The 14,584-nt window shown below is 64.3% G+C and overlaps 2 protein-coding genes across 6 annotated transcripts; both read left to right on the top strand.

The window, feature by feature from the left end:
* Nucleotides 1-2,656: 2,656 nt before the first annotated feature.
* PPP1R27 (protein phosphatase 1 regulatory subunit 27) lies at nucleotides 2,657-3,823 on the top strand. The gene is made up of 3 exons (XM_080825568.1): nucleotides 2,657-2,972; nucleotides 3,063-3,213; nucleotides 3,497-3,823. Exons 1-3 carry the CDS (start codon nucleotides 2,783-2,785, stop codon nucleotides 3,618-3,620), a joined length of 465 nt encoding a protein of 154 aa, XP_080681694.1. The 5' UTR covers nucleotides 2,657-2,782; the 3' UTR covers nucleotides 3,621-3,823.
* Nucleotides 3,824-4,241: 418 nt separating this feature from the next.
* MCRIP1 (MAPK regulated corepressor interacting protein 1) lies at nucleotides 4,242-12,331 on the top strand. 5 transcript variants are annotated; one of them, XM_080825572.1, is made up of 5 exons: nucleotides 4,242-4,319; nucleotides 10,375-10,430; nucleotides 10,524-10,642; nucleotides 11,232-11,333; nucleotides 11,485-12,331. In XM_080825572.1, the coding sequence occupies exons 2-5, from the start codon at nucleotides 10,423-10,425 to the stop codon at nucleotides 11,547-11,549; spliced, it is 294 nt and encodes a 97-aa protein (XP_080681698.1). In that variant the 5' UTR covers nucleotides 4,242-4,319; nucleotides 10,375-10,422; the 3' UTR covers nucleotides 11,550-12,331. The 5 variants fall into 5 exon arrangements, with proteins under 5 accessions (XP_080681698.1, XP_080681696.1, XP_080681697.1 ...); XM_080825570.1 differs by having other exon boundaries at nucleotides 4,258-4,324; XM_080825571.1 differs by having other exon boundaries at nucleotides 4,268-4,329.
* Nucleotides 12,332-14,584: the final 2,253 nt, after the last annotated feature.

Here is a 14,584-nt window from a genome sequence, read left to right as displayed (position 1 = left end):
GATGGGCACATTCCAGGGCCCGGGGTTGGCCGGGAGGCTGCGCAGTAGAGTCCAAGACCTGGCAGGGCCGCCGGGTTAGCGGGGTGCTCAGCTCCGGCTTAGCAGCCTGGGACATCCCAAATCTCTCTCTCCCCTCCCCCCTTCTCTTCTGCTCTCTGCAGGTGCTTAGAGGCTGCTGTCCGGCCTCGCACCAGCCCCTTGAGGTCCTCCAGCCTCAAAGCCTGCCGGCAGGAGAGCACCCAGCAATAGGCCTGCACCTGTTCTCCTAACAGGCCCTCGGGTTCCCGCTTCTCCTTGGACTTTTCAGAGTAAGCTTCTTGGATTAATTAAATGCCTTAGTTGGCTGTAAGGCTCTAGAAGGCAGAAGCTTAGCGTCGTACAAACCAGGTCACTTCACAAGTGCCCGTGGGTGTCAGGGGCCAAGCTGGACCGGTCCGGTTCGGCTCCACCGTGGCTGTGGGAGAGGGAGGCTCTGCAAACACCCTCGCGTCAGACGCTCAGCCCTGGCTTCTGACCAAAGGTTTCCAAAAGGAGATGCCTCAGGTCACGCCCCTGGTTTAGAGGACAGTCCCGTGTCCTCACTAGAATAAAAAGCACATTAAATACCTTTCGGGGGGTCTGTTGTGACTGGCAGGAAGGGGCTTTGGGCACCTGTCCCTTCTCTGATCCAAACGGAAACGCCAAAGCCACAAACCGCCAAGCTCTCAGCCCGCCTCCGTCAGATCGACCAGGGGCTGCATCACTGAGGTCGCCAACAGGCTGGTGCGGACCGGCCTGTCTCTAGCCCAAAGCTGGGTCACTCTCGGGAAGGGCTGCGCCCTTGGCAGCTGTATCCGGGGTTCTGGGAGGGCAGACACAACTTTCCACAACACCAGAATAGGCAATCTTCACATCAAAGGAAAGTTCTTTCTCCTGGAAACCAGCCAGAAGCTATACTGACCCCTCCCAAGTGACCAGGAGTTAAGATCAGCTGGCACTAGCCTCTGAGCCTGCAGTGCAGGGCCAGTGGGCACCAGCCCTGTATCGGGCCCCAGCAGCAGCAGGCGGGGGCTCTGGAAAGGGCTGGGGAAACTTGTTGGGGCGGCAGTCTGTCCAAGGTACTGCCCCGTTTCTCCACAGCATTTGGCCCAAGGCTTTGCACCTAGAGGGTGTTAAACACATTTGTTGATTTGGTTTTGTTGGATCCAAACCAGCCTGGTGACACAAGGCTGCTGGTAAGCAGGCTGCCTGCTCCACCCCTGTGCCCAGTGCCCATCCATCTGGGCTCTGTCCTCATTCAGGATTTGGGTGACCACCCAGGAGGATCGCGCCCACGTTACGGGCTGCACCGCATCCCTCTGATCGTCCAATGTGGCAGTGCTAACCCCAGAACCCCAGACTGTGATCTTATTTGGAAACACAGCGGTCACAACTGTGATCAGTCAAGCTGAGGTCATGCCGGAATAGGAAGACCCGAATCCAGTGACTGGGATTCTTACAAAAAGGGGAAATCTGGACACAGACAGGAAGGGAGGAGACCACGTGGACCTGAAGGCAGAGATGTGGTGATACATCTACGAGCCAGAAAAATACCAAGGACCACCACCAAAAGCCAGGAGAGGGGCCTGGAACAGATTCTCCTTCTGAAGGAACCAACCCTGCAGCACCTTGATCTTGGGCTTCTGGCCTTTAGAACCACGAGAAAATCAGGTTTAAGTCCCCAGTCTGGTACTTGGACAGCCGCCCTAATAAACGCAGCCAGCCAGCCTCACGTGCCGTGGGGGCTGACCCTGAGCCCCCAAGCGTGCTCCTGGGAGTGTGCTCACGTCTACTGCTTCTCTCCAGTGAAGCCGGGCCACCTCCACACACTGGTGGCCACAGTAGGACCGCTCGTGTTGGCCCAGCTGGCTGGGCATCTCCTTAGCGTTCTGCTGGTTCCACTCCCACAGGTGTCTAGGCCAAGCAGAGCCCACACCCCATGGGGTGTAACGGCCCCTCCTGGGGGAGCAGATGGCATGCTCTCTCAAGTGGGAGCACGAGTGTCCTTGGCACGGAGAGGCAGGAGCCTGGAAGCAGGGGAAGTGTGGGGGGTGGGGACGTGGGGATGGAGGGAAACAGGGCAGCCTGGGCTGGGCAGCCGGGAACCGAGGTGTTTATTTGGATTCTGACCTGGGAAGTTTCTGAGGAGGAGGGCAGCATGGTGCAAGCCTGAGAGGAGGTGACAAGTGACAAGGAGGGATACAGGTAGGGCTGGACCTGCTCTGGCATGGTCAGGGCCCTGTGCCTCCTCCTCGGCTGGGGGGCAGCCCTCCTGTTCTCCAGGAGGTGGACGCAGCCACCCTCACCGGACACCATGGCCTTTTCTCTGGGTCTCCGTGCCTTTGGCAGGTACCCGGGCCCTCTCCATGACCTTGTAGCCGCTCGCCTCCCTCATGGGTCCTGTCCTTCTAGTGCCTTCTCCTGCCCTCTGTAAGGCACCTTCTGGGCCCAGCTGTGGGGCAGACAGCAGTGGCCAGGAAGGATCTGACCCCTTTGGCCGGGGCACAGCAACAGGTGGGCTGAAAGATGAACCACTGAACATGATCCCGCGCGCAGGGCCGGCGCTGCTCCGTTTCAGCCCCTCCCGGCCGGAGCATGACTGCGCAGCTTTATATAGCGCCGCGATCCTATATAAGACGGAGGCGCCGGGCGGCCCAGGAGCGCGGCGGCGGCGGAGACTGCATGCGCGGTGTGATCCCGGCCGGACACGTCCCTTCCCCGAGCAGCAGGGTCCCCACACGGCGGGCCCGCCACAGCACCCAGGATGCCCAGCAGGACCAGCCGTTATGCCCGGTACAGCCCCCGGCAGCGGCGCAGGCGGCTGCTGGCCGACCGCAGCGTGCGCTTCCCTAACGACGTCCTGTTCTTGGACCACATCCGCCAAGGGGACCTGGAGCAGGTGGGGCGCTTCATCCGGGCTCGGAAGGTCGCCCTGGACACCATCCACCCCTCAGGTGAGTGCCTGTGTGGCCTAGCGCGGGGTCTGTGGGGTGTCCAGGGAAGGCTCCGCCTTGACCCCTCCTGCCTGGCCGTGCCCTGTGCAGGCCTGGCCGCCCTGCACGAGGCTGTGCTCTCCGGGAACCTGGAGTGTGTGAAGCTGCTGGTCAAGTACGGGGCTGACATCCACCAGCGGGACGAGACCGGCTGGACGCCCCTGCACATCGCTTGCAGCGACGGGTACCCGGACATAGCCAGGTGAGGGGTCCGGCCGCGGTTCCATCCCCACCGCTCTGGCCTCAAGGGGCCTCCGGGATGTGGTCTGGGCAGCCCAGGTCCAGCTGAGAACCCCAGGAGCTCCTGGAACCTCCTTTCTGCCGTCTTCCCGGCGGGCTGGACAGTCGTTCCCGCCTGGTCAGGTTCCCTCCTCGGCGCCCCTCCTGCAGAAACCCTACAAGGGTGTGCGTCAGCGGCAGCCCGCGGCCCGGGGTGGGGTCAGAGCGCCCTCGGCCACCTCCCCACCGCCGCCTTGGCCCCCCAGGTACCTCATCTCGCTGGGGGCAGACAGAGACGCCGCCAACGACGACGGAGACCTGCCGTCGGACCTCATCGACCCGGACTTCAAGGACCTGGTGGAGCTCTTCAAGGGGACCACGATGGACTGAGCCACCCCCGCCCCGCCCCCCCGCCCCCAGGGCTCGGGCCCTGCCTGGAGAAGTTGGGCGCCCACCCCCCAAGTGCTCGGAACTGCCCGCCGGTGGGACCCCGGTGCCCGGGCACCCCCCCTTCTGGCCTGGCTTTTTCTGCAGGTGAATTTTTTATTGGGATTCTTTTTACTTTTTCAATAAACGTCATTCGCTAGCCCCTGGTGGTAGCCTGGTTTCTGGGGACGGGCCCCAGCTCCGCGCTCCCGGCGGCCAGCGGGCCCTGCCGTCCACACCGGCTCGTGGGTCCGGGCGTCGGCGCCAACGCAGGCGGCCAGAGTCTCGGGGCTCCGGGCTCCGAGCTGTCTGACCGCGCCAGCCCCGGGCCCCCCGGACGCCGTCGCCCCAGCCGCTCGGCTGCGCTCCCCGCGGCTCCGCAGCCCCAGACCCCGCCGCCCCCCGCAGACCCCGCAGACCCCACAGACCCCGCGCGCCCTACCCCGCCGCACCCCGGCCAGGGACACCCGGCGCGCCGGCACCGCAACACCCCGGCCTCAGGCCCCGCCCCCGTCTGCTGCGTGCGCCGGCCGTCACGTGGCCCTCACGCTCCCCGCGCCTGCGCCTGCGCGCGGCGGTGACGTCACTTCCGGCCGGGCCCCTGCTGGCGGCGGCGGCGGCGGTGGCGGCGGCGGCGGCGGCGGCGGCGGCGGAGCCGGCGAGGTGAGGTGAGGTGAGGCGGGCGCTGGGGCGGGCGCGGGGGCGGGCGCGGGGGCGAGGTGAGGCGGGCGCGGGGGCGAGGTGAGGCGGGCGCGGGGGCGGGGCGGGGCGGGCGCGGCCGGGGCCCGCCCTGGCGCGGCGGTTGGCGCGGGGAGGGCTCGGGCGGGGTCGCGCAGGGCCGGGAGCCGGCGCCGCGTTCGGTCCGCTGCGCCCAAGTCGCTGGGCCTGCTGGGGGGCGCGCAGCCCGGCGCGGAGGGGGCGGCGGGGAGGGGCCGTGGGGACGTGGCGGGGCTGGTCCGCGCGGCGCTCGGGACCGGGCGCCCCGCCGGCCGGGGAGAATGGGCTCGGGAGGGGCAGCCGGGGCCCGCCCTTTTCGGTCTCTGAAGCAGCCGCCGCCGCGGTGGACAAATGTCCCGCCTCCCCCCTTCCCCAAAGGGGACAGTCCTGAGGATGCTTCTTGGCTCCTGGGATGCAGCTGGCCAGGCCCCGCCGCAGCGTTTCCTTCCCGTTTTCCAGCCTTTCCCGCAGGCCCGGTGGTGCGGGGCTAGGTGCGGGGCGCAAAGGGGGTGAGCTGGGCCCGGCCCCCGGGGAGCCAGCTCACTGGGCTGCAGGGCCTGACGCCGCCCCGGGGGCTGCCGCGGTTGGTGGTGGACAGGGGGTATGGCGGAGCCTATGTCCTGCGCTCTGGCCAGCCCCAGGGAGGCTGCCGAGAAAAGGCGGTCTTTTAGCTGAATCTCAAGCATGAGTATTGGGCGGAGGGGACACCGCGAGCGGCCCCCCCAGCTGGCAGTGGGGAGCGCGCGTGAGTTCTGGGTAGAGAGCTTTCGGAGTGGGGAGGACGGGGAGCAGGGGCCGCGTCCGGCAGGACAGTGAGCTTGATTGGGGTGAGGGGAGGGGATGGTGGGTTTCTGGGTCAGGGGTGGGGGTGCACGCTCTCAGTGCTGTTGCTTGGGGCGGGAGCTGCTGCCCCAGCCAGGAAGGAGGGCGGAGGGCGAGGGTGCACTGCTTAGAGGTTTTGCCTGGGTCTTCAGGGGAGCGCCCCTGCGGGTTCTCGCACAGCAGTGTTCTGGTGCCTGCGGGGATAGTAGGTCGTTTTCTGGAAGTCTTCGTGGCTGGGATTGTCGGGTACCACCGAGACGCGGAGCGTCGGGGGAAAGTGGAATCTAAGAAGTTCCCGAGGAGCGCAGAACGACTACCGTCTGCATCACGGCTTCTAACTCCAGAATCCTCACTGTTGCCTTTCCGGACGAGCGCGTGTCCTCTCCTCTCCTGTCTCTGCACATGCGCTTGTGTGTTGGAAAGTCTGGGACTGGGGGCTGAGGGCCGGCCTTCAGGTGCCCCCATGCCCTGCCTCCCCCCAGGAGGTCTCCTTGGTTCCTGGGCCAAGAGCAAGGTACAAAATGTATCCATCCGGAGAGACTCCTCCTTGTCCCTGAGCAGAACCACATTGATGTGAGGGTGTCCAGGGACCTGCCACAGGGTGCCAGCAAGGGCATCAGCGGGCTCTGAGGTACTCAGGTGAGCTGAGCTATCTGGGCCCGGCCCTGGCTGCCGCGGCCCTGGAGGCTCAGATCCTGGGAGCCACTGGGGGTTCAGACCGTACTTTGCTAGGCGGCGGTGGCTTGCTGTGGCTGGTGGCACTGCTGCCTTTTCACACGTGCTGGGAGTTCCTGGGCCACTGCCTCCCTGTGAATGGGCTGGCTCTGCATTTTGGGTGCCCAGGACTGTCCTGGATCGTGCTTCGTAGTCAGCGGTGGCCTGCCGCTCCCAGAAGTGCCCCGTCAGTGCGTTCTTCCTGTGACTGTCCTGTCTCTTGTCAAGCAGGAGAGCCTAGCGCACATCCGTGGGGGCTGCTTTGGCTTAGACGGGGACTCCCAGGCCCAGGAAGGCAGGGATATCCCTGGAGGCCGCAGAGCAAGCATGGATGACCTCCAGCCACAGAACGGTTCTGGACGCTGCCGTGTGCCTAGCACGCAGCCGCCGGCCCCCATGAGCTCGACAGCCGTGGACAAGAGTCGAGCCCTGCAGCGTGCACGGTGTGGGGGGCGGCGCATGGTTCTCTGGGGTGATGGCAGTTGGCAGAGGCGGTTCTGTTTCAGAGACTGTTTGGGCGTGAGCTGGAGCCCAGCTGTTAGACACACCTGAAGGAATAGATTGGGCCACACTGAGGGCCTGATGGCGTTAGAGGACCCAGGGCATGTAGGGTAGGGAATTACTTGGGGAGGGCTGTCGGGACCGGGGCTGGGGGGAGTCTAGTTGGATGGGGGGTGGCTGCGAATGGGAAGAGGTGGCGGGAGAGCGCGTTGGAGGCTCTGGGAAGGCTGGCTCTGGGCTTGCTGATGGTGGGATTGTGGGCCGAGGGGAGACCGTCGTTGCGTCATTAGATCTGAGACACCAGTGACTGAGCTGTCCCTCTCATCACGGTCACCCAGACTGGAAGGACATGGCAAACATCGACGTGCTAGCGGTTGCCAGATGCGACCGTTTCTTTTCTTTTTTTAAAAGATTTTATTTTTTTATTTGACAGGGAGCAAAAGAGAGAGAGCACAAGCATGGGGAGCGGGAGAGGGAGAAGCAGGCTCCCCGCTGAGCAGGAAGCCTGGCGCGGGGCTCCATCCCGGGAGCCCGAGATCATGACCTGAGCCGGAGGCAGATGCTCAACTGACGGAGCCCCCCAGGTGCCCCAGAGCTGAGGAAATAATTGTGCCTCTAGTCCTGTGAGCAGAAGAGGGAAAGCAAATGAGGAGGAGGAGGGAGGTGGTTTGGGAAGTGGTGCAAGCCAGGTGCTCTGTGATAAGGGCCTGCCCTCCCTTAGGCTGTTGTCCCCGGCCCTCGCCCCCAGCCCTCCCCTGAGCACCAGGTCCCCGTCCTCCTGGACTGGAGGCTCCGTGGTCCTCCATGGCTCGGCCTGTCTTGCTAGGTGTCCTTGGCACTCCCCCAGGCCTGTACTGGGGTGGTCACCCAACCCCTCCACCCTGCCACTCTCGTGGCCCCACTCAGCACTTTCTGTGGCGGTCAACGGCGCTCCAGTGTCCCTCTGGTTCGTCGGAGATGCCCCATGGTCAGCCAGCCTCCGGCATCCCTTCCTAGCTGCCGCTCACGGACGGGCAGCCTTGGCTGACTGCCACCTTCTCCCCTCATTCCACCCAGACCGTGCCTGCTGAGGTCAGGGAGATGTTGGCAGGTCCGGTGGTCGATTAGGTCCAGATTGTACTCCAGCTGTCCCCTTAGAGGTCTGCCCACTGACGTCGCTCCCTTTCTCCCGTCGGAGCCTCTGTGGTTGGCCCTCTGCTGGGGGCTGCTCCCAGGGCGCCCGTGTCCCCAGGCTTCCATCATCTGTCCTTCCCTCAGTGCTGTGTCTCCCGCTCTCACGCGGTTCAGGCTCCCAGCTGTGTCGTCCCTCTCCAGGGGCGGGAGCAGGCCCGACCCCCACCCCCATTCTTAGTGGTTCTTCCATCGGATGCTTGTGAGTGGTGCTTCTCTGGCCACTCCCGGGCACCTCTCAGCGGCTGCGTGGCCCCTGTCTTGGGCACACACCCAGGACCAGGATGGCTGGGGGTGCGTATTGATTGTGTTTTTTAGCGGGAAGTTTCTTTGGCATCAGGATTGGAGGCCCAGTCGCCCAGTCACCGTAGGCGGTGGGGTGGGTGAGGGAGTGGCGGGTCACTGTCCCTTCTGTCTCCGGGAGGCTGCCTCTCCTGCTGCTGCTGAGTCTTGCCAGATGATGGCAGGGTCTGGTGGGGGTGGGGCCTGTACAAGATGTTGGTGACAAAGGCCCAGGGGAGGGAGGCTGAGCTGGAGTGAGGCCTGGGAGGCACAGAGGTTTCTCGGTCCGGGAGGACAGGCTGATAAGACACAGGCTCTAGCAGTCGGCCTGGTGGGGTAGATTTTGTGCTGGGAGAGGAGGCAGAAGGCGGTTCCTTTTTAAAAGGTCATTCTGTCTGTTCTCCAGGCCTCCAGGCCGTGAGAGCTCCTGGATGTGTGATACAAAGGCCCGTGTTTGTCCAGTTTGCCCAGGGCACTAGAAACCTTAGCTGAACTAGGACATCCATATGGGAGGGCCTTTGTGACAGGTGTGCAGGTCTGGGACAGGGAACTGATGTGACTTTCTCATGCTGCTGGTTTAGTCAGGAAGCCCAGTGGGGCTGGCTCCCCAGTGTGGGGACCGAGTGCTCTGTGGGCCCAGGGCTCAGGTCACAGGCTCAGGCCCTGCAGGGCGGCTGCTCTGGGGCCAGCCCAGGTTAGGCCCTGGGTCTGCAAAGATGGAGAGGAGCAGGTGAGGTGTCCAGAGAGCCCCACCATTGCATCATGGGCAGACATTGTGACGGGAGCCAAGAGGGGGTGAGCACCTGAGTTGGCCCGGGGCGGATGAGTAGGGGACCCTAAGATGAGGTCACATGCCCGCAAAGGCTGGGTGGTCCCTGGAGGCTGCCTGGTGGGGAGAGCCCTGCAGGGGGCCAGGTGAGGCGGGAAGGGCAGGGCCGTGCAGCAGGGCCTCCCGGATCGCGGAGCACAACCTGCGGGAGGACTGACGGTGCCTGGGCAGGAGGGGGCCAGGGACCGGCTGTGGCCAGGCAGGGGCTGGTCCTCCGGCTCCTCCGTCCTGTCATGTGATGGGAGCTCCCCACCTTGTGCGACTGCTGACAGCCCCTTGAGTGGCACAGGGTGTCCTTGGGCCAGAAAGGGCTTTCTCTCTGCTCCAGTGTTCGGGGGGCTGAGGCCTGGGAAAGGGCAGCAAGACCCCCGAGTCCAAGGAAGGAGAAGTCCCTTTGTGAGGGACTGGGGTTCTGTGGGGTGGGTGGAGTGGGGCCTGGGCTGGGGTGTGTCGCCCAGTAAGCTGGTTTTGTGCTCTTTTGTGGTTCTTGTCTTGCTTTCTCGGCTTGTGGTTACCTGTGCAGGTGTTCAAAGGCTGGACGGTTGGTGACAGGACTGAGTAAACCAGAGAGCGAGGACCCACAGCTTTCTGGTCCTCTGGGAAGGGCTGCATCTCTATGCTCTGGGCTCTAGGAGGGAGGGGGGCAGAAGCTCAGGGCCCCCCTCCGTCTGCCCTCAGTACCTAGGGTCATCTGTTCTGGGGCCAGGCCAGGCCTGGGACTGGCTCTGTGTGGGCAACTTCCTTACTCTGTGCTCTGCTGTCAGCCAGAGAGAGGGGGTGCTGTTCCCTGGCTGGTTTGAGACTGAGCCTAAAAATACCAGCCCCCAGGACGCCTGGGGGGCTCAGTGGGTCACGCGTCTGCCTTTTGCTAGGGTCATGATCCCAGGGTCCTGGGACCGAGCCTGCCCTGCTCGGCGGGAGGACTGCTTCTCCCTCTGCCTGCAGCTCCCTTTGCTTGTGCGCTCGCACTCTCTCTGACGAGTAAATAAAATCTTAAAAAAAAGTGCCGAGCCTTCTCCCTGGGCTATAAAACCGGAGTCCACAGAGAGGCTGGAAATAGGCGGCAGCCCAGGGTCTTTGTGCCCGTGTCATGCCTGGCAGCTTCTTCCAGGCTCACACCTTTCCTCCTGCTGCGTCCAGTGCCCCGACTCACTCGTGCCCTGGCCTCAGGGCCCCGCAAGCTGGTCCTCCCCACGAAGCCTGTCCCTGTTTTACAGATGGGAACCAGGCTCGGTGAAGACAGCACTCCAGGCCCTGTGGGCAGGGAGGGCAGAGTTGGGGTTCGCTGGGGTCGCTGCGGCTCTCCCCTGCAGACCCAGATTTTACAAGAGGTATTCTGTGACTCTGGAAAGGGGGCATCTGGGCACTGCCGTTGGAGCCATCCCAAGCCATGGACCGTGGGGGAAGGGGCTCCCTGGGTAGGGGTGGTCCAGCAGCTGGGGGCTGCCCGGAAGGAGGGCACTGTGAGTTCAAGGCCAGGTTGCCGGCCCTCAGCCTCCAGCTGGTTGACTCTGCCCAGACTGTAGCTGGTCCTCCCCCCTGGGGGGCTTCCGGGTGGGCAGTGAGCCCACGGCAGTCCGGCGTCAGCTTGATGGAGAAGGTGGGCCCCGCGCCCGCCCCTCCCCTGAAGTTCCCATGGAGAGGGTGACTGTCCCACTCCCAGGGGCTGGGCTTCCTTTTCAGAGGCCGAGGGGACCCGGCTGTGGAGTGCAAGGACCAGACACCCCCGCAATGACCAGGTGGGTGTTAGGCAGCAGGGTGGTCTCCCCTGGGGGGTAGGGGATGGGCCCCACTTCACCCCCAGCCCTTCCTTATGTGCCGGGCCCCCCCAGTTCCCCTGTCTCCAGAGTTGTCTACAACGGCAAGAGGAACAGTAGCCCCCGCTCTCCCCCCAGCAGCAGTGAGATCTTCACCCCAGCCCACGAGGAGAATGTGCGTTTCATTTACGAAGGTACGTGGGGCCCCCCAGCCAAGACTGGGGCTCTGAGAAATCCCCAGAGCCCCCAGTGCCATCCCAGAGTTTGGGCTCTTGCCTGGCCTGATCTTCAGGGGCCTTGTCTGGTTGTGGGGCGTGGGGGGTGGCGGCTCCCAGGGGAGGAAGCGGTGGTGTGGGCCAAGTGGTCTCCAGGAGAGGGAGCCCCTGCAGGAGACGGGAAGACAGGGCGCTCTGGGAGGACCCAGCCGTGTGGAGACGTGTGGCTGGGTGCGTGTGCTTGGGTGCGTGTGCTCAAGTGTGCCGGGATGGGGGGGATAGGTGGGGCGCCCGAGCAGAGGATGGAGAGTGCTGGGTCACGTGTGTGTCTGCGAGCCCGCCAGGAGCCGGGGCAGGGCGGGGGGGGGGGGCAGTGCAAAGAGCAGAGAAGGGGCGCTCTGAGGACAAGCTCAGGTCGAGAGCAGTCCTGAGAGCAGTCCTGGGGGCCCGAAGCCGTTGAGGTAGGGGGCTGGGGAGTGGGGGAGGAGGAGGGGCCCTGACCACTTGGACTTGGCCTGACTCCCCAGCCACACTGGGGGTGCTGATGCCACCCCTTTGCCTTTCACAGCCTGGCAGGGCGTGGAGCGAGATCTGCGGAGCCAGATGTCAGGCAGCGAGCGGGGCCTGGTGGAGGAGTACGTGGAGAAGGTCCCTAACCCCAGTCTGAAGAGTGAGCGGAGGAGCCGGCCTGGGGGGGGGGGGGGCTGCAAGACAGCGTGGCACAGCGCGCCGGTTCCCGGGCCGCCGGGGGCAGGTGCGGGACGGGGCCTGGACCCTGCCTCTGCGTCCACGCCGCCACTGACCGGTCTGTCCCCCGACAGCCTTCAAGCCCATCGACCTGAGTGACCTGAAGCGCCGGAACACGCCGGACTCCAAGAAGTCCTGAAGCGCCGCGTCCCTCCCCTGGCCTCCAGGAGACCCGGGCGCCGCCTGATGCTGGGAGGGGGAGGAGCTGTAAACCCCAGGGTCAGGAGGGGCACGATCGCTGGCCACGGCCTGCCCTTCCTCCCCGAGTCCCCTCCTTTCTTCTCGGGGTCTCCAGCTGCCCCTGTCACTGGGGGGAGGCCCTGCCGGTCCCTGCTCTCCCCAGAGCCGCGTCTTTGGAGCTGCCTGCTCTGCCCGCCCCCGGTCCAGGGCCTTGACTGGCTCCTCTTCACTTCCCATCACCTCCTGTTGCTCCTACCTCCTGAGCTCCTACTCCCTGGCCGCTTCCAAGGTCATGAGGGGGACAAGGGGGTCTCTCCTCTTTCCCAGGCTGGTGGGACTGGGCTTGTCCCTGCGGGGGTCAGGAGGCAGGATGGGGGTGCCCTCTCCCATACCCATTGTGCACCCCCCCACCAAGCCCTGCCGCTTTTCTGGGCTGGACACCTTGGGGAGCATCTGATTCTTCACCCCGTTGTCCAGCCTGGCCCCTTCTTTTCCTGCATCAGCTTCAGGATGGCACTGAACACCCCCTCAGAAAGGGTCCTGGGCGACCGGGCCTAGCCCCTTGCTGTCTGCAGCCCTGAGGCCACGGGTGTCCCCACGGGTAGGGGTGTGAAGATGACCCTGGCCCTGTACCATGTGCTGGGATGGTCACCGGGGCCCCTTTTTTTCCTGTGCCCTTCAAAAGCCGAGTGTCTGTGCCCAGAGTCCAAGGACCAGTGAATAAAGGCGGGTGGTGCTGGAGCGGCCCCTTGGTCTGTCAGGCCCCCGTCCCGGCAGCCCACAGATGGCTGGAGACCCAAGGTCAGGCCCCACCCTGAACCCCAGAAATCCCATCAGCTCCCTGGGTTCCTCTAGGGGGGCTCAGGCCTCCTGCAGGGGGCAGTGGGCGCTGGGGGAGGAGAGAGGCTGAGGTGGCTCTCCTGTACTCTCCAGGGACCATTGCCTTGGGGGTGGAGACCCTGGAGGCAGGAGGCTCCCTCTGTAGCCCTGGACCCTGGGGGGGAGTGGTTCCTCTGCTGTTCCGATGAAGGGGTGGCCGCTGGGCCCTGAGAGAGACCCAAGTCACTTGACCTTCAAACCTGGAAAGCCCTGGTAGGCCAGGCCCGATACGCAGAACTGGAGTTTATTTTGGGAACGTGCTTTCCTGGAAGAGTACTCTGGGGCCTACAGGTGACTCCGGGAGGCGTCTTCTTGGGGGTGGGGGGGGCTCCTCAGGGACAGGGCACAGGAAGGACAGGTCATGTAATAAACAGCCGCCTTGGCTCACTGCCAGTGGGAGCTGGCAGGTGCCAGGCCCTGCGCCGGGTCTCTAACCTCGTGGCCTTGTTTGCTCCCTGGGGACCTGTGGGTGTTTTGCTGAGGGGTTCGGGTGCCCCCGGCCACCTTCCCTGGCTTCCTGTGCTAGTGCTGATACCCGTGGGCCTGTCTACCCAACCACTGGGGGGGGGGACCACAGGACACCCCTCAAGGGCATTTCACTCAGTATCGCTGCCCACTTAGCTTTTGCGTGGGATGGAGGCGCTCAGCCTGGGGTCTTTGTGCCAGGACCCAGCTCAGAGGCGGAGTGTGGCTGAGAGGCCACGTGCCAGGAGGGTGAGCGGAGCTCAGCTGGGCACTGGAGGTGGAGGCCCTGGAGGCAGGGGAACGGGTGGGCGTGGAGCCATCCCTTCCCTAACTTGGGGTCCATGTGTCCCATTTGGAGATTTTGCCTAATGGGTGAGGACTCTGAGCAGTCATACAGGGGGTGTCGGGGACCGGAGGGGAGGGGCACATGGGGCGGAGGGATGCTGGCTAGTGGGGGGGTCCTTCCTGTTTGTCTGGCTCTCGGACCGGCCTGGGCCCGCCCTCAGCCACGCTGCCCCCTCCCCGTCCAGGCTGCTGGGATCTTCACCGTAGCCGTGGGGGTGCCTGTGAGTGGCTGGAGACCCCTGCCCTCTGGTACAGTGAGGGCAGTGAGCATCTTGGTGGAGCAGGGACGTCCCCTTTGCTCCGCCACCCTGTGCCCCACACGTGTGCACGTGACTAGTTCATCGTGGGGCGAGTTTACTACCCCACCTTCACCTCCTTTCAGAGGATGGCCTTACTCAAATTTTTAGGCTTTTACTTTTATCACAGTTTTGATTCAGTAAATACGGAGCATGTTTATGTGTATGGCCTGAACAATAATTCCCTGATACTTAGTACACAGTCCGTGTTCTCGTAACATCTGAATATATTCTAGGTGGTTACGGACTCAGGATGGAAAGGCAGAGCGTGTCTGCTGCCTCCCGTCTGCCTGGCCTGTCCCTGAAGTCTCACCGCCCCTCCCCCTTTGATGTATTGAAGACCCCTTGGGTGCTTCAAGATGCAGTTGCTCGCCTTCTGGCTTTGGCTGGCCACCTCCTCCGGTGGACAGGCTCCTCTGTCCCCCGCATTTCTGTAAGCTGAAGGGAGGTGCGGGGCTGGATGGGGTGTGCGATGGTTGCTCTGGCTGCTGGGTTGGGAGCGAGCTGGTGGTGGATTCAGGGTAGAAGCAGAGACCTGTTGGGGCTGCCTCAGTGAACCGGAGGAAGAGGAAGCTGGGGGGGGGGCGTGCCCAGGAGCTCCGCGTGGACGTGCAGAATTTGAGGGCATGAATGGGAAAATGAGTCCGAAGTAATGGATTTGGGAGGATCACAGGGGCTGGAGGGAAGCCTGGGAAGTCCTCTCCATAGTGAGTTTCTCATGCCCGTGAGGGAGGAGGGTGGCCTGATCCCCGTTACTACAGTCGAGGGAGGAGGTAGCAGGAAAAAGGGGCTCACAGTGGAAAGTGAGGTCAGAGAAAGAGCAAGCGGGAGCGGGGGGTGCTGGGGCCGAGGGCTGCTGGAGCGTCCCGGAGGAGGTGGTGCGTGCGGAGTGGCCGGGCCCCCGCGCCTCGCCCAGCCCACCGACAGACGACGGTTTCCAACTCGTCGTTTGTACTTCTGCTTCTGAGCGCGCGCGCATGCACACGCGCGCACACACGCACACGGTTCC

The sequence above is a fragment of the Martes martes genome (assembly GCF_963455335.1).
Source record: "Martes martes genome assembly, chromosome: 16".
Lineage (NCBI taxonomy): Eukaryota > Metazoa > Chordata > Mammalia > Carnivora > Mustelidae > Martes > Martes martes.
The sequence above is the reverse complement of the archived record's forward strand: the minus strand, read 5'-3'. Positions and strand labels throughout refer to the sequence as shown.